The following is a 19,769-nucleotide window of genomic DNA, read 5'->3' as shown; positions in this document are numbered from 1 at the left end:
GGAAGACTTCACATAAATTAGCTCATAAATTAACATCTTTGTAATATAGAGGATCCGGTCTATGTGTGTGCCTTTCACCTGTTATGTGGTCAGCTAATATGCACTTGAGGGCTCCTGAATGCTGGTAAACCAAAAGGATACAGTATGTTCTTTCACCTTTATTATTTACCCTGTACATCAAGGACTGTGTTAGTCATCGCTCCGGCTATTCGCTTTGTAAGATGTACAGATTATATGAAACCAGTTATAGCAATGAAGTTAACAGTTTTTTGAGGGGTACACAATACAATTCACCATTTATTGTAATATTAGATATGGGACGCAGTTGAAGACGCTGAAAACCAGAGATAAATCATGATTTCTTAAGTTTAAAGAGTCACTGACTGTGCCCGTCTTGGTTATACAGTAGAGTGTTGTGGAAAGCCAATACCAATATAGTGCTCAAAATGTGACTTTGACTCAAACAAAGGGAGGAGGTTATGTGCTGGATTATTTCTTGGCCCGGTCAATTTTGTGCTAAACTAAGCTAAAAAGAGAGAGAAAATAAGCGCCTTTCCCAAAATGTCGAACTATTCCTTTAAAGTGTGTTGACAATCTGTATTTAGGTTAAAATCAACTGCGTAAAAAGATAAAAAATCATCTGTTCATAATGCTGCTGCCTAATCAGAAACATAATAAATCTTCCTGTCAAAGACTTAAGGATGCTGGTATCAGATGATGCACGGAGGAACGGAAAGAATCTACACCCATTGAACGATTTCAACTTTAACTTCTGTGCTGACGCCTGATTCAACTTCAGTCGTGTGTTTTCACAATGGATTCATTGTTCGTGTCTGTTTTTTTGTTTCAACATAATACTCCTGCCTGTGGAAGACAGATTCCCTTTGAAACAATAAAGGTTTCCTTTTTCATTCATTCCTTCGTTCTACTATTTTATTATTCTACTATTTTAATGTAGTTTCTTCAGAGAACAGACATATCTTAAATTGCTCTTTAACAGTGATATTAACCTGTGTTGTTTGATGGCAGTATCATTATATTGGTGGCGTAAATGTGTGGTATAATGTACTGGAAAATAGTATAATTTGTTTTTAGACTACATGAGAGGCACACAATGTCTTTTATGGCATAAGATATAACATTAGCATTGTATATCTGATGTTTTGAAGATTTCAAAAGTATTTACCTGTCGCCGGCTGAATGTCAAACAAAGTGAAGCCCTGAATGTCGACCCTGCGAAGAAGAGTCACATAGAAGAAGAGTTAGCGAGCGTGTCTTTCAACTCCACGTCACCATTACTAGGAGAGATAAGCTATTACTCGCTTACAAAATGTAGTTGACTTTTAAATAAGTAATTAACACCTCCCCTCTCTCCCTCCTTCAAGGACTTCATTAACTCTCAATTTGTGCTTTTGTTTCCCCTCCCTCTCCTCCTGTAGAGATATCGGTGAGCTGGCTGGGGAACACTCCAGCGCCCTGTGGTCTGTGCAAATGATAATTCTCCATGACATCCCGCTCAGCAGTGACTGCATCCTGTGGGCTAATGACACCGACTGAGCTGCAAAGGAGCCACTTAATGATGACGGACTCAGAGCACATTACAGCTGGCCAATGAGTGAGAAGCGCTGGGTGCCCCGGACAGCCTCGGGCCGAGGGACCAAGCGCCCCCAAACATGAGGGGGGGATCAGCTGACCAGCGGAGCGTGAGCAAAGACGTCAAGGTTCTGCTACCTTCAGGAGGTCTAAAGACACGGAGGATTTCTCTATTGTTTTGCATCAAGCCTTGTTTTAGAGACACGGCGATCTCTGCTGTCATGACACAACCTCTTTTTCAGTCACTAACTTGCTACTCTGGCTTGTGTTGAGCGTTTCTTATTGTCGGTCACGGGCACCAGCAAGGGTCTTTAAAAGGACCCCGTCCATTGAAATGCAGCGGTATAAAATTCAAGCACTACGTCATCTATTATCTAAAACAACATGACCAACGTTACAACTAATGATTACTTTCATTATCGAATTTTCTCAATTGATCGATTAATCGTTCAGTCTATGAAATGTCACTATAGCTGCAACGATTAGTCGATTCATCGATTAGTCGATCAACAGAAAACTATTAATTATTTTGGTCATTTCTTAAGCAAAAATGCCAAACATTTGCTAGCTGCAGCTTCTCAAATGTGATAATTGAAATCTTTTCTGCGTCATATATGATAGTAAATTTAATATCTTTGGGTTTTGGACTGTTGAACGGACAAAACAAGACATCTGAAGACGTCACACTGGGCACTGGGAAGTTATAACGGATATTTTTCAGTGTTTTGTGACATTTTATAGACAAGCTGACATCTTTAAATGTCTTGTCAGTCCAAACCCCCCCCAATACTGAATTTACAATGATATAAAAAAGAGAAAAATCTGAATATTCTCACTTCTGAGAAGCTGAAAACTGAGAATGTTTCACATGTTTGCTTGAAAAAAGACTGAAATGATTCATGGCTTATCAAAATAGTTGCCAATGAATTGTTTCAGCTGTGTTTCACCACCACCAGATGTGGACGCTTTCTAAGGCAGCAATAAACCACGATGTGCTTAATTAAACAGCAGTTTTAATGCTCTCAAACAGTCTTGTGGCTCTTTGTAGCTCAGTGGGCAAATCATGACAATAACTCAGTCAGGATTAAGGGTTCACTTTGGCCACTTGAAAACACTTAGTCAGCCTAATTACATATTAAATGGGGTCCTAAACGTGGCAAAACACACCGTTTTAGTGCATTTTCAGGGATGATATGTCAGAGAAGCGCTGCTGTACTTTGGGGGGAAAGGGTAGAAAACATTTGCGACGCAGTGGGAGACCCAACAGACACATGTCAGCAAAATAACACAATGGTTCATTGTAAATATTCAGCCTGTGAAGTAACTGCAGAAATTCATGAGTAGGCAACTCAGGCCTTGCACTGGCAGGCAATGTTCAGAAAAAGGGAAAGCAGCTGCGTATGACAGTTTAATACACGAGTTGATTATTTCACGTCAGATAAGGAAACAGAGACAAGTTCTTAATAATTCATGGACAAAATGAATTCACAGAGCAGAGCACATCCACAGGCGCAGACCAGAGTCAGTGTGATAAAGGTCTGAATTCATGAGATTTTTAGTCAATTGCGTTCACTCCTTTGCACCTAAATAATCATAAACTCAGAGTTATTTTAATGTCAGTCGCTTTTATTTACAGTAAGACAGTGTATTTATCATTATAGGCCCGTAAAGGTGCATTTTACTAACCGCACCTTCAGCTTCGAGGTAATGACAACATCCTTTGAGGCGAGTCAACATAAGGACTCGGTTACTGCAGTACCTCCCTTCCGCTGATATCATTCACTTCTCGGTCTCTACAAGCCTCAATCCTCTCAGTGAGCCATCCTGCAACACTTCAAATTCACTTCTGAAGCGACGGCAGAGCACAAACGCAGCCATATTGCTGATTTAACTGCCTATTTACCTTATTTCCGCAATGGCAATGGTGTGTCGTGATGCCCACAAAATTTTGGGATAAGAAACAATGGCAATCCTGCATCTTTTCAAATCTCACTGGCGTCTCAACAGCCGAATGAGCGGCATAGCGGCTCCCCTCGAACTGGCCTTTACCGGAGGAAAATCACGCAGGTTGCGTTTACAGCATCACCATCATCATCATCATCGGCAGCAGCAGCAGCAGCAGCATCAGATGGGGAGGATAAGTGGTCCAGGGTGAATAAGGAGGATATTTCCTCCGTGATTCACAGCCTCACTCTCACCTTTGATGAATCCACGCGTGTGTCCGCCGACGTTACAGCTGTCCGAGCGACGACAACCGACTCGGACGATCCATCATCATATTTCAAGCTCCTCTCCCGTTTCATTCGACTTCAGTCTTGGGAACTGCGGTTGTAGCCGCACATAGAAACGTACAAGCGCCCCGCTCGGCGCGGCATCATCAGCGACCCAGCGGCAGAGGACGTCAGAGCAGAGCGCGAGCAGGCACGGAGATGCCATGCGCGACCACCTACTATAGTTTACGCATGTGCGCACGCACGCTGGTTAAAGGCGCACTACTACTATTGCTGCTCTTACTCTGAATTATGATCCCCAGCATAACAGAGGGGAGATGAAACAAGAAACACAGATTCAGTTTAACTTAAAGGGATAGTCCAGCCATTTTGTATTGCACGTTCATAAAGTCAGGGGCCTCAAAAGAAACAGATTTAAAAAAAGAATGATATCAATAAACGCAGCAGAGGCAGAAATATCCAACTTTTCCAACAACACTGGATCCTACATTTCCCATAATGCAATTTTACATTATCCAGGAGAGTTCCTTGTCTCTATGTTAAGTAACACTGATTTTATTAATTTAATAAATTAATTAACAATGAATGGGAACACAGAAAGGGAATTATTATCATTATTTACTTCTTTTTTTCTGCATTTTCCCATTTTGGCATTTGATGGCCCAAAATACAACAATGCCCATGAGCCTCTGCCTCCCTTGCTGTGGTGAAAAAGCCAGTTGACTGCGTGAATCAGCAAATTTAAAGCTTTGCCGTGGCAATTGTGAACAAAACACGATGCCATATTTAATTAATTCATTGATTTTTTTCTCAACAATGATTACTGATGATTCAACGTGGAGGGTGTCATGCCGATCCAAGCCATACATGTGATTCAACTGTGAGTCACGAAACAGGTCTATGGGAAAAATGAATGGGACTTTTACTTCCAGAACCAGGGGCACCAGATATTAGACCATCCCCGCCTGCCAAATGCTCACTTAGTTCAAACTCCAGTTCGTAACTTTATACATTTTTAAGTTTCAAGCCAAATCTGAGATATCCCTGATGACTTCTTCAGGAGGATTTTTTCAAACTTTGGAAAGCTTCCCCCAGAGCCACAGAAGACATTATACAACTGTTTCCATAGACTGTTAAGTGCTCAATGTGTCGAGTAAACTGAACTTCAAATGGCCCTTCCACCCCTCTGTGTGAGATACGCACCAGTAAACACACACACAAAATGCTTTTCTTTTCATTATTTATTCATAATAGTCTATAACTTTTGATAAAATACACTTTTGTTTACAAGTGCTGATTACTATATTACATTCACCCGGAGTTTAAATGGAGACAAAATGAAACAGACATATTAAACAAATTCACCTAGTGATAAACGTGACATTTTAAAATGGTGGGGGATTGCCTATGACACTTTCCCCCCACAGTCAGTTCTACATAAACTGCTCTTGTGAATGCACACACAAACAGTTTTCATTTCGATGACAGTGGGGACTGCCGCCTGACTCGAGTTTCAGTCATTATTAACAAAGATTTCAGCTGCCTTTTGGGTTGATTGAATGTTTGTTTTTGTTAATTGTTTTGCAGTGCGATCCAGTCCCCAACTCCACATGAGTAAATACAGCATCCAAACATCCCATTCAACCAAATAAGACCAAAATATTTACGGGGAATAAATTAAATTTGTGTTCAAATCAAATACTGGTGAAGTGACTACGTTATCTTTGTGGAATCTCCTCCTGATTCTATCGCTACAATCTTCAAACCAATTTTCACAAGAAATAGCCCCCCCATTTAATAACAAACACATTAAAAAATGGACTTTGATTAATCCGCTGACCTAAAAATGGTGCTTTAAAAACATATCTTTTTGTTTTCATAAGGTAATGACACAAATGTAGACAGCTAAAACGATACACATATTAGACAACATCTCTATGGAAAAATATAGACCAACGGGTCCATTGAAAAAACCTGGGCCATACAGAATATTGATACCTGGGCAATTTGAATTATAAAAAGTCAAGATATTCTCTGTACGGTGGTCTGTCCAGTCCAAACAAAATCATAGGAAAAAACGGACAGCCAATATATTATCATAGTAAATACCCTGTTGATTTTCAAAAACAATTAGCAAATAGTTTTTTTTATATTAAAATATATTAATTAAAATATATTACTTTGATTAACTAGTCAGACATTAAAAACAAGTTCTGATTATTTTGTTTTCTTTAAGGTGACTTTGGCATATTACCTTGGAAATAATTGCTATAAAACAGGCCTACACCTCCAGGAGATTTCAAAATATAGTTGATGCGTCTTAATTTGCAATCAGCATGAACGCCTGAAAAACCTGCAGCGGTAACTCTTCACTCTGACCTAGAAGCTAGAAGATTGTAAGAAGCACAGTGTTCACACCACAAATGCGCTGGTTCACCCCTGCACATCACACACATACATTATTGTACATTATATAAACATGATACAGTGCTTACAATACTTCATACCACATAAAATTGGATAACTCTCTCAATCCTCTGGAAAAAGGCCATTTTAAAAGTGAAATGTTACGCCTGCAAGTTAATTGGTGTCATATTGTACCTCCAAATCATTTTGTAAAAGTGAAGCATACTATGCTGAATCATTCTAAGATAAAGCATTTAGCGTTTTAGCATATCTTACTGTTCTTCTCTATTTTCTTTCCACAGTAAAAATAATTATGTAATAAGCAGCTGGATATGCTCAAGCAAGGTGTGCTGCACAAATAAAATAAAATAAAATTTCTACACCTAGGCATTATACCGCAAATGAGCAAATATTTACAGTGAAAAAACAAAATTATCTTCATTTTCTCCCTTCGCCTTGAGTGTTGTTTTTTTTTGTGTTTGCCACTGTTGATCTATCTATACAGACATACAGGCATGAGAAAGCCCACCTCACGGGAGACAATATCTACAAACTGGCTTTTTGTGGGAAGTAGACTCTAGATCTTGACCTGGAATGAAAAGATCTCAATTTGCCAAAAAGGAACGTATAGGCATTTTTATACATAAATCATTCTTCTTCTTTTCCCTATATTTGAATGTAAGTGCTGTACACAGTTACTACCATATATCCAGGTGGTTTTCAAGTGCTTCGCCCTGTAACTGTTAGTCAGAAAATCACTATGTGATGTGCAATCCTCACGAGTTGAAGTATCATTCAAAGTTCTTTTTATATTCTCTTTCTAAAACTATACATGCTCTTTCTAGTTCTTAAATCTGAGTGTGTTCGGTAATAAATGTACAGTTTTCATATAAAATAGTTACTGTAAGTTGCACTTCCCTGCCATGCGTGCATAAATGCCAAATAGGAGGTACTCTACAACCAATGATTATCATTAGCGCCCTTTTTTTTTTTGCCTTTAACCATAACTGATTAGGCCCAATAATAAAAAGTGTCAGTCTAAATCACAACAGTCATTATGTTCTACAAAAATAGCAACATGAATCTTTCCCTCCTTTTTTTTTTTTTAAAAACTACACACATATATATATTTAAAAAAATATATCACACTAATCCTAGCCGAGTGCAAACATTGCCAGATGTTATATTTGTCTCACATCTGACAGACTACTGATTTGATTCAAAACTGATTGACATTTCTACCAAAAAAATTGCACAAAACAACTTTTCATAGATGTTGGTGAAACAACAGACCATCCAGTGTAAATCCTTGTCTTTCCAACAGCCACCACATGCTGGTTGTTTTGTCTGGAGCGTGGCTAATGTGCTTCACCCCAGCAGTGATTTTGTATTGATTCTGAATGACCTGGTTTGTGCCTTGCCTCAATACAAATCAAACCGCGACATCTTCTAATTATTACTCATTTCATATCATCGTACAACTAAACATGACACACACAGTTTCGAGGGGCCGATGCAGTCATCATGGCAAAAGGCGCCGCATCCTTTGCACATGATCATCGCCTTCAGTCGGCAGTAGCATTTAGACTGGACTTCCTCCATGTTGGAGCCCTCGATGAACGACTGTTCAGGTGAGGGCTCGTGCTGGTTGCTGTGGTCTAAAGAGTGACCAGCAGGTATGGTGGTGACGGTCACTGAGAAAGACATGACGCCACCGCCGTCAGCCTCTGATGAGGCCGTGGAAGAGCCGGTGCCTGCAGTGCTGTGGTTCAAAGTGTGAGGTACAGACATGCTGATAGTGCCGCCGTAGCACGATGCCCCCACGGGTTCCTGATTATCGAGCGTTCTCTGGGTTTGAAAGGCAGACGGCCGCTGGTGACTGGGGTCCACTTGGGTAAGATATGGCTCGGAGTTTCCTTGATTACTATTGCAGAGTTCGAGGTGCCTTCGGTGTGACTGAAAAAAAGGGCTGCTGTCTTTGGCTGTCACGCTGGTGCTGTTGTTTTCGACACCAGCCGCACTATCCTCTGATCCAGGCTCCGTCTTTACATTGGAGCAATGCTGAACGCTCCATGCTTCGTCAGACTTGGTTATTGAGTATCCCTGCTGCTCTGTTTTGACCCCGGAAACAGGAGAGAATACTTTCCTGGCTGGTTCTTCTTCCTTAGCCGCCTCCTCTCCTTCTGTGCTTTCCCTTTTTAAACTGTACACAGCCGTGTTTGGGATGGCAGACTGCTGCAGTCTCTTGCTCTCTGGTCCTCGGCCGTATGTGGACACATTGAGCAGGTAATGTCCAGTCATAGCAGGCCTGGGAATCCTCTTGCGTCCCAGGAATCCTACCGAAATCCTGGAGTGGTCCTGACGCTCTTCTGAATGCATCAGCTGATGGACTTTGTACTGAGGGTGCTGAGGCCCCATACCACCATAAGGCTGGCCCTGCTGGCCTTTCCTTTGCATTAGAGCCTGCAGGATCTGCTCCTGAGTCTCCTTATCAGGAAGTTCCCTGTGATGTCTCGCGTAGTCTGAGAAAACTCCCACTCGTCCTGCTGTATTGAACTGGTGGGCCGTCAACTTATCAGCCCTGTGCTCAGCAGAGTGTGACGTCTTCCCCTTACTACCGGAGGGTGTGTTTAACGTCTTCACTTCCACCTTGGATAGCGGTTTTGGGAGGATCTGCTCCAATGGAACGTCTTTGCCCTGCAGAAGCTGAGTGACCAGCGGGTTGTTTGCAGGGATGCAGGAGCCGGTCCTGGTTGATGATCCAGCAGGTGACAGGTTTTCCTGTCCCTTCAGAGCATGCACAGATGAAGGAGTGGGTTGGGGTGATGTGTTTGAACTCTTTTGAATGCTATGGGGTCCTGCACTAACAGTACCAGCAGAATGACCTTTGTGTTTTTCATCAGAGTAAAAAGTTTGAGACCGGTTTGGGCTTAGCTGACCAAAAGAGTCCAGTGGGCGGGAAGGAGGTGTACTGGTCTGACTGCCGCTGCTATCCCAGCTGGAGGCTGGTAACCTGGTTGATGCATGTGGGGACGTTGGGCTGGGGCTGGGCGATGGCTGTGTCTGCTCATCACTGCCTCCCCCTGGCCCTGGGCCTGGCACCGCTCCCTTCGATGCAGATGATACAGCGGCAGCCGCTGCCCGCTGCGCTCGGGCAAGCTGAGCTTTGGCTTTGATGTCGGCCAAAGTGCGAGCACCAGTGCGGCCCGGGCTGCTAAGCGGGGCCGGGAGGGGAGTCCTGGGTGAGACTTGGCTAGGTGACACAGGAATGGGAAGAATTCGTGACACTGGGATCTACAGGGTAAAAAAAAAGAAGAGATGTTAGAGAATAATTTTATAGATATACATATACAAGTAATATCCATAATAGAAATGAAACTAAAGGTTTCTCCACAACATAGCTAAGACTTTTTGGAACATACTGAGCATAAAGATCAGCAGCAGAGAAATGCATAACATATTTTTTGACTCTCGATTGCCATTGGGATCCACTATAACTGTTGTGAATCCAAGTTGACTACTGCCGTCCCTCTGCAAAGAAGCAAGCTACAAACTCTTGTGGTGAGTTTTTTATACTCAGAAGAAAGAGAGATCAGAGGAGACTTTCCCTACCTTGAGTGGTGGGACCCTCTGATTTGTTGTTTGAGTTGGTGTAGGAGGGCTGTATGTGGATGATGCTGCAGGAGACACGGAGGAGACTGAAGACACAGAGGAAACTGAGGACATGCGGGGCCTTTTCTCTGGAGTCAGTTCACCCTCCATCTCACTGACAGATTTCCTTTTCAGCGGCTCTGAGGGGCCACTGGGCTCAGAGACGACCTCTTTGCTCTCCTCAGCAGGCTTAACCACAGACACCGGCTGATCCTCTTTTAAGTCTGAACTAGCCTTTGGTGGACGACTCTTCTTCACAGGCGACTGGGGGAGTTCCATTTTCTCTTCCTTCACTTCTTCTTTATGCTTCTTTTCAGGCAGTGTACCTACCAAGGCCCATTCAGTCTGTCTCTCAACCTCGGGTGTTGTCACTGCAGGCGTTGGCCCAGACTGTGCTGTTGTGTTCAACTTACGATCCTCAGCGTACTGTGAGCGCCGTGTCTTCATGGGCTCTGTGGTGAAGACTGGTGGCTCTTTATGAGCAGACTGTGCCTTCAGAGGCTCCTGTGTTGGCTTCATGTTTTTTACAGTGGGAGCAGCAGCAGCAGCAGCAGCAGCAGCATCAGTCTGACTGCTGTCCTTGGTGCCCTTGGGATCCTCCGGTGCTTGAGCAGCAGGTCCTGTCTGATGATGGAGGGACTTGGGCCTGGCAGAGTCCTGATTCAGATCAGCCTTTGTCAGCTCTTTGGATTCCTCAAAGCTGAGCCCAGAACTGTACAGAGTGAGAGGAGGAGGTAGAAAGACAGACAAAAAGAAATAAATAGATGAATCAAGTTTACTATCTTATGAGGAACACAGAGATTTATAAAAAACTGAGCTTTAAAAGAAATTTTGGGTTTAGAGCGTGACAACAATTCAAAACAACATTTTATAGATCACAGAAAAAAACATGGTGTAGTTTTTGTTTACTTACATTTTCTGTTAATTTTGACATGCCGATTTGATCTGAAATTACACTATATTGTTTATTTCTTAAAGGAATAAAACCTGAGTGATGAGAGGACTTACACTGAAGCTAACAGGTCGATTAAATTTGATTTTGCTATGTCTTGAAGCAATATGATGTTGTTGGATATAAAGCAATTCAATACAATGTCAGGAATAGTGTAAACAATTCCACTGTAATTCCATTAATAATAGAGTTATATGTTTCCAAGAAGAGATCTTACCAGGTATTCGTCTACTGCTGTAATGTGAGAGAGAGCTGAGGGTGGTGCTTAGATGCTATTTGGAATCTCATACAACTCTCAAATAATCCTTTCAAACACGCCACCATGTAACAACAATGCATTTCTAAAATTCGATATTAAAACTTGTTAATGACGTGAAGAAAAAAGATCCTTGGGAAAAGTGAAGACTGACAATCTACTGTTTGTAGGTCCTATACGTAGAGGACTTTTAATTTGAAAGGCTTTTCCAGACTTCCCCAAAGCTGAATTGGATTAGCGGATCAAGAAATAATCAAAACTTTCAATCATAAAGGAGAACCTACTTTTCACCATAATAGTTCTCAAAGAAGGCCTCCTTCCACTGCTCGACTTTCTTTTCCTTCTCAATTTCTTGGCGCATTCGAAGCTGCAACTCAGGAGTGAATTCCCCTGTAAAGGAAAAAGTTACATAATAATAATAATAATAAAAAAGAAAGGTTACGTTACACTTGTACTCACACTGAACCTTGGTGACATAATTTTAACTTTGAATGTGAGCTGAATGCCGTTATTATCAGTTGGAAACAGTTGCACTGACCCTCAGCCAGTCTCTCCTTCCACGACTGTGCAGCTGATGTGAAGAACTCATTGTTTAAGGCAGAACTAGTGACCTTCAGAAGGCCGTCCATGCAAGCCTGGGGAGAGGAGGCACAATGTTATGACTAACATCATCACAATAACCATCGCTGCATCAGCACATCCACTTATACTCTCTGTATGTGATGCACAGTTAAACATGTAGAATCAGTGAACATGAACGAATGTACAGAAGTTAGCAGTGGGTGATATGTGCAGAGATGTTTGCTACATTTTAAAAATATTTTCAAAGTATTTTGTGAGTTTGATAGTTTAATACATTATACGACAACTGACAGGAATGATGAGAAATGACATGCAATGATCAACAGAAACATAAAAAGTATGTATAAGCTTAGAGCCACCTGCCGGTCAACTTCAGGCAGAAGTTTGAGCAGCCTCTGTTGGCAGTCTGGGGGCAGGACAGAGAAGGTGTGCTTGTTGATGATCGCCCGCAGATTGGTGTTAACCAAAATGGAGTCTGGTGTTTCCACATCTATTTTACACTTGGTACGTCTCAGCTGTCCTGAAATATAAAACAGGAAATAGGTGTAAGCCAAGACAGACAATGCAGAAACGTGTCAATCTCACAACTGACATCTTGAGTAATTTACTCTCACATGTACTCATATAGTTTGTTTTGTTCTGCTGATGTGGGATCTTGTCCCATGAAAATACCAAAACCATTCTTACTACTTTCCGACTTCCATATCCTGTCTATGGCACAAGGCCCCAAGCACATTGGTTCCTACTGTAAACATAAAAATTTAAAACACAAATATATGGACTCATTTCTTTAAAAAAAAAAAAAAAAAAAGGTAGATAAATAATATAACAATGATGTCCTAAAAATGCTGGGCACTGTAGTTTTTAGTAAATAGTACTCAAACAGGAGTAAATATTGCATTTATTGGGGACTATTTTAAGCTGCAAATTAATATATTTGGGTGCACAAGTGAGTATTTATGGCAACACGACAGTGTAGATGAGATTGACTCATAATAAACAAATATAAAGTCTGTGTTCACTGTAATGGAAGAACATGTAATCCAGTGCAACAGTGTGGTTTGTAATATATTTTGGACAACAATGGAGGTCTATAGCAAGGAGGAATATGCTATACTAAGCTTTGGCAACACAGGAAATACATGATAGGAGGACCAGTGCATTGTTGGTTTTGGTCTTTTCATGGGTTGGCAGTAGGAAAAAATATGGAACATCACCAGCCCTTTCCTTTAAGATTTCCAAACCTCTGGATTAAGTACATTTCTGACTTACCTGCACTAAGGCGGCTTGACCTCTGAGAAACCTTCCTAGGGATGACTGGGTGGCATAAGTCTGTTTGGATGGAGGGAAATGAGCGGAAGGAAAAGCTCTCAGAAATTGCAGACCAGAGATGTAACTGTTTCCACACTGATGCTGCCAATTATATGAGTCATATTTGGAAGATGATAATAATACAGTGCCTTTTGTTGTCTAGTAGAAAACCAGTAATAACAGGACAATACCTAAGAACTGCATCAATGTCAGTCATTTATCTTTAAAACTGCATAATATCATGCAATGAACACTAGTAAAATATCCAAACTGACTGAATATCTGTGAGCTGGACCTAGTTGCCACCTACCAGTTGTTGTAGTAATGTTGTCAGCCATATCTTTGATGGTTTTCAGAAGCAGTCTGGGACTGGAGGTGGTTGGCATTCCCCCCTGTCTGCGCTGGTTTCTCTGTTGTTGCTGCTTCAAGGCCTGAAAAACGAGCAAATTAAGGAAGGAACAAATAGCCAGCAGTATGATAAAAAGAGAGTGTGTAACCCTCTGTTTCCCTGCAACTACTCCCTCCACAGCCACTTGCCTGGTTAAATAACAGCTAAATAACAGTGCAGCAATGAAATATGGGTTGCATGACAAAAGCATAAATCATCTCTCATCATCTCTCTCAGTCTGATCATCTCACAAACACAATGTCAACAGATTTAAGAAGCAATCCAGGACAGTCCACTGAGTGTCTTTTGGTTTTAGCTGATTGAAACAAAAGGGGAAATACACATTTTAGCCAAACTGCCATCTTCTAGTGTTGCCTACGCCCAATAAATGAATACAAATTGGTCTTACAGAGCTGAAAACTCCACACCAGCACAGATGGAGTGAATTACAATCTGTGCAATCAAGTGAAATCTAATTAAATGGAACACAAAAGGCACAGAGCAGCCAATAGGAAAAAGTTCAACGGGTGGATTATGAGAACATTAATACTGTAAAACCAGCTATAGGCATTTTTCCCTGTAGCCTCATTGTTTTTAAATAATCAGCACAAGATGTTAATCAGACACGGAATGAAAGGATATGTGGCGCCTGCTGAAACACTAACATGGCTTGTGCACATTTACTGAAAACGTGTCAGCGAAAAAGTTTTGATAAATGTAGTGCAGAAAAGTATTCTGACATGGATTAAAAATCTAAATAAGTCACATACAATAGTAACCTTAGATGTTGAGGGACATTTGACTCAGATTCAGATCAGTGCTGTTCTCCTTTAAAAACTCTACACTTGGTATATGAATGCAAGAGAAACTACATTAAAACATTACTATACTTAACAAGAACGTATCAGTGTGTTGCAGAGTGGAGTGGCAGGGATTTATATGGGTGAATGTGAGTATGAGGGTGTGGCAGGAACTCATGTAACGTCTGAGACGTGTGTTTGCACTAGTGACTACAGTATTCATTATTAACAGAGAATACAGAACCCATCAGTACCTGTTTCAAAGCTTTCTTGCTGTGTTTCTGCGAGGGAGAGATGAGTTTACTGGAGGGGACAGATGGCGATGAGCATCGAGGCTGCGGAGAGGACGGCTGTGACTGCAGCTTGGAGGGAACTGTGAAATACAAAAGCACAAAACAGATGTTGCAAAGTGCACTTCCTGAGGGTGGTATACAGGCTTTATCACATCATGCTTTTGTTTTGATGAAACTGAAACCAATACTTTGCACAAAGAGGCAGATTGCATTACCTTGCTAAAATATCATATTACTAAAAAAGGAGCTGAAGATTGTTCACAACAAAATCTCGGCTGTGTATTTTTGATAAAACCTCTTTTCTACATACCGTAGCAGCTCCACTTGTTTCTTTTTCAATGCCACTTGATTTGCATTTGACTTTGCAGATTTTTGCATTGATTGGTTAAAAAATAAAACAATATCGGAGTCCTCCCACTCAGATGTAAACTAAGGTTATTTGCTTGGCAGTTTCTAACTTGCATAATGAGGAAGTGGTCACGGGTCATGCTGAGAAAATACAGTTTCCTGTTTTAACAGTTACTTAAAATATTCAAGTGGCAGAGAGAAATATTGAGAGTCAGTGAGGGCACAGCCTGAGCAAAACAAAATAATTGGTACTTGAAGGAAAGCTCACTCTCAGAAGTTGCTCTGCAATCAGGAACAATCAAGGTGTGCAATTCACAATAAAGCAATGATTTGACACACACAAGCAAAACCTGCTATGAAGTGACTGTCATGCACAGCCTGCAGCTTCTCGGTTTCTCTGACAATTAACGGAAGACATTATGGACACAGCGTGTTTGTTTAAAGATAAAAACCCACCTTTTGTTATCATCATGTTTGATGCTCAGTGTATTCCAGCAATGGTTTTGTGATGAGATGGTGTAATTTATGTTTCTCTCAACTTGCCTCGTCTACTGCCACTTCAGCTGGTTTCCTGTGTTTCCGCAATGACTTTTAACAACGGCTGAGATGGGGGCGTTAACTCTCGTAGTTATAACAGAGTTAAGTAGCCAACCAGCAAAAAACAGCTAATGAGCAGAGCTATGGTCCTTACTTGCGTTACTTTCTTTTGAGGCTACTTTAGATGGAGAATGGGATATCTTTCTCTTCAATTGATTCCACCTGAATGATTGTTGAACAGCAGTGGCAATTACTCTACGGCCTTACTCTTTAATACTGTAAACAGAGCTTGCAAATAAAGCTGATTGACACAAATTTGAACATAGTATTTTTATTTTAACATCAGCATAAAATATTTGGTGACTCCAGAATGACAAATAAAAGCTTTTCCAGATGATGGTCTGTGCATCCTACTACTACTGGGGATGCAGTGATGTACAAACAGTTAATAATGATACTGCATGTGGTGCACAGTACCTCTTCGCATCCACCTTCCTGTCCTGCCGTCTTGAGTGATGGCACTGCTGCTGTTTTCTGTGCTATGAGAGTCAGAAAGATTGTCACTGCTCTCCTCAGATTCCTCCTCAGACAGCTCCTTCGCCACATCTGAGATGTCCTTCTACATATAAAATAGAGTACATAGAGCATAGTACCTTTATGTTACAGATACAGAAATAGAACATACACACTCACACCATCATTTTATAAGAATAAACATATTTATCTTTGCTAACCAAGACTTACAATTGCAATTACCAAAATTAATGATTGTGTATGATCTGTTACTTAATAATAGCTCATTCCATTTTTGGCCTTACAGGACACAGTAGTCAAAGCAGCTTTGTGTCTAACTAACCTTTAACGTGTAGACCCCCATTCTGCCTGGAACTTTGTAGAAGATCCCCTCCTCACCGCGAGAGTTGGTGTGCAGCATTGCATTCAGACATGCCAGCGGCGAGGTTCCACTAGATCATGAGAGAAAAACGCAAATTACACATCTGTTCCCCAATAAATCAGACAGCTGGGAGAAAGACGCAAGAAGGGTAAAAGCTGGTCTGATATCTGGGGTCTTGCTATCTTGCTATCATGCATCAAGAGGGCATGTTTGAGTTCAGGTCAGATTGACATCAGTATCGTCGTGAGGCAATTTACTGAATGTTTTATACAGAATCAGTTGCATAAAACTGGTTCAAGACTGAGCTAATCATCGTCAGGAACTGACATTCTCAGATTAAACGGGTCTGACCTAACTATGTCTGTTGCATAAAAATCTGTTCTAGTTAAGTCAAACAGTTTCAAAATTAACTTGAGTTAATTAAGAGTGTATAATAATGCCTAAGCAGGCATGCAAGAGATTCAATTCAATTCAATTCAATTGAAGAGATGTCTCCAGAGGTACAGAGTGAAGCAAAAATTACTTTTAGTCAACTTACAGTTGTGTTATTTTACAGTGTAACATACAGTATATCGCTTTTATATCATTAAGCTTAGAAATAAAATGCATTGAGGTAGAGAAAAATGTAACATCTGTTATTCATTTATAAAATTGCACTGGCTAAGCTTGCAAATATTGCTGGCTAAAATCTGCCAGACAATTTATCTCATTAAATTTACACCCCCGCTACATTCTTTGGAGAATGTCATGTGGCTGTGTCGAATCTGTAAAGTGAAAACATTGCTTTATTTCGTTAGAACGTCGAGTAATTTACCATACTGGAAAATAGAATTGTGTTTTTATGCAACAGGTTGGCTAGTCCAGGTAAAATATGAGCGTGAGTCTATCACTGTTTCTTTATGCAACTGAACCTAAGACATGTTATTGTTAATAACATGCAAAAGGTAAAACCAAACAAAGTGGCATTGCAGTGAGTTTGTTAAGATATGGGGTTGGGGGGCTAGCTTTTTCTTACCTTCTGGATGAGAACAGTGACAATGAAACAAAAAGAAATGAAAGAATTATTAATTGAGTAAAATAATCGTTACTATGTGAACAAAAAAAAAAAGGGAAAGTACATGATATGAGCAATCAATAACAGAGGGAGAAAACTGTAGCGCCCTCTCTCATGAAAATGTCTCCTGTCTGAAGAGCATTTGCTGTTGTAAAGCTACCATGACATGAACATATTTACCTTATTTCCTTAAGCCTTTCTCTTTGGATCACCTGCAAGATCTCTTTATGGCTCATAGGCGTATTGGGGTATTTCTCCAAAACCTGCAATCATAAAATGGCATTATCAGAAAAATGTATGATACCTTACAGTTATTCAAGTGAGAGTGGTTGTCATAAAACATGATGTGGTTTCAAGGCTATCTCAGCTGAAGCATGACATTTCACATACTGAAGCTTTCTAAGTATCAAATCCCTTGATTATGTAAGTACAGAATGCTCAGAATAATCAAGACCACATAACCATTGTGGCTTTTTGCCTTTAATAGATTTAGATCTGCTGCTATGATGTTGGTCCACCCTCTCGACCACATGCACATCTACAGTCACGCTGATAATAAATAACAGGTGGTTAACTACTCAGTTATAACTCTCATATGTGTCTGCCATGATAGGAAACACTGCCATATGTTGTGACATGAACGGGGAATGCAGATCGCATGATTTAATAATAAAACGTTAACATTAGCTAACGGCAAAACATGTCAACAAACAAAAATCTCACAGTAGCGTTACAGTAACATAACAGACACTTTCACTCCATCATAAATAAATTGAACCATCTGGTGTTGAGCACAGAGTGTTGCTTTTATTTTGTTCCCATCTTTGTACATTTTTGTGTTCGTAGTGTTTAATTAAGTGTTCGTATTTTCCGACTGTAGTATGTTGAGCATCTGAGCGAAACAGGACTTTATGGGTGTTTAGAAACTAACGTTATTACAATGTATTATCTTTGAAGTTAGCTACGTTATTTGAGCAAATTAGTCACTGTAAATAACTCAATGGAGCTAAAGCATCACTGGACAATGGATGTCCACACAAGCAATAACGCCACGCTTTAACTATGAGAGAGCTGCTGGGAGTTTTGATATTTTGTAGTCGTTAGCATGCTACGCTAGACAGCTAGCTACAATGCTAGCAGCGTGCATTACTGTACTGTGATGACATCTCGCCAAACGTTGGCATGCAATAAATTAACTTAGCGATCTATTATGGAGTTAAGGTAACATAGGGGGGATGAATTTAATACGGACACTGCACGTTTTTAATGTGCTTTACTTGCAACTGATATCAAACAAACTTGTTGACGAACTGAGTTGCGTTAGCAGGAGTTAGCATGCTAACCTGGCTAGCGCGCAACACTGGCGTGATTACTTCATGGTCACTTTATTCGACTTCAAATCGTGACAGACATGACACCCGTACTGTCTAGACACAACACACAGAAGGGTTGTGGAAAGATGCTTGGGTGCACACAGCTGACATTCATTTCGCTGCATTCACGCTCAACGGTGACAGATACGTAAAGCTAGACGGCTAATGACAGCGGTCTCCCAAATGTCTAACCGTCAACACAGGCCTCGCGCTGTGTACGCAACATTTCGCCTTCACCAGCGGGTCATGAACTCATAAACACAGTTGTACAAGTGGGAGCGTTCAAGGAAAACAACCACAACAAACGGCAGATAAAAACACCTAGAATACCGTTTTAGCGGCTTCCGCCCACGTCCTCCCCTTCTTTTTCTTCTGCCTTTCCCTCATTGTTGATGTCTTGATGCAGAGTAGTGTTGAATTTGTCTGTTTCAGTTGTAATGTTGCTTTAGTTACCGCGTAAGACCCACTCCGTCTGCCATGTTGGACTTACTGTAAGGGGTCATGTGACTCCGAAGGAAACGTCATCTTACTGTATATAGCTGTCATTTCTAAGTCTTCAAGTTTCCCCACATATATTTATATAGCTGTCAACTGCAATTATGACCAGGATCACGGGAAGACCGCAACATAACCGCAGCTCTTGTGGAAAACACAGCAGGCAGTTCAAGATCATTTCAGTATGTTTATTTCCATGTGTAAAGCAAATGGATTTTGCACGATTTCACAACTATGAAAAAATAAGGCAGCTAATCAAGAGAGCATTGCAAGCTTTCTTCACATTTTTGGCTCACAATTACATTAGCTAGAAATTGAAGCAACAATTCATCAAGCATACAGACTAAACCAGGGTGGCCCCCCAGTAGCTGGGGCCCTCAGTTGCACCATCACCCTTTGGCAAAGACCAGATACATTTTACGGACTTTTATCTTTTAGAAAATAGGTGATTAAAGTTTTGCTGTTAAATAAATTAAATTAAAATAAAATAAGAACTGTAAAGATCCTCCAAACAATTCACTGTATGCCAAACCTGGCTTTCGAATATTAAGTTTTGGCTGTGCTATTCATTGAGACTGGCGTACGCCACAAGAGAAACTAGGCA

The 19,769-nt window shown here is 40.8% G+C and overlaps 1 protein-coding gene across 1 annotated transcript; it reads right to left on the bottom strand.

The window, feature by feature from the left end:
* Positions 1 to 7,464: 7,464 nt before the first annotated feature.
* On the bottom strand, positions 7,465 to 19,134 carry asxl2 (ASXL transcriptional regulator 2). The gene is made up of 13 exons (XM_070920350.1): positions 19,001 to 19,134; positions 17,478 to 17,560; positions 17,259 to 17,261; positions 16,205 to 16,313; positions 15,826 to 15,967; positions 14,425 to 14,543; positions 13,293 to 13,413; positions 12,944 to 13,003; positions 12,031 to 12,191; positions 11,628 to 11,724; positions 11,374 to 11,479; positions 9,843 to 10,593; positions 7,465 to 9,524 (listed from the first exon to the last, which is right to left on the bottom strand). The coding sequence occupies exons 1-13, from the start codon at positions 19,055 to 19,057 to the stop codon at positions 7,701 to 7,703; spliced, it is 3,633 nt and encodes a 1,210-aa protein (XP_070776451.1). The 5' UTR covers positions 19,058 to 19,134; the 3' UTR covers positions 7,465 to 7,700.
* Positions 19,135 to 19,769: the final 635 nt, after the last annotated feature.

Source organism: Enoplosus armatus, chromosome 15 (genome assembly GCF_043641665.1).
Source record: "Enoplosus armatus isolate fEnoArm2 chromosome 15, fEnoArm2.hap1, whole genome shotgun sequence".
NCBI lineage: Eukaryota > Metazoa > Chordata > Actinopteri > Centrarchiformes > Enoplosidae > Enoplosus > Enoplosus armatus.
This window is presented reverse-complemented; position numbering and strand designations above follow the sequence as displayed.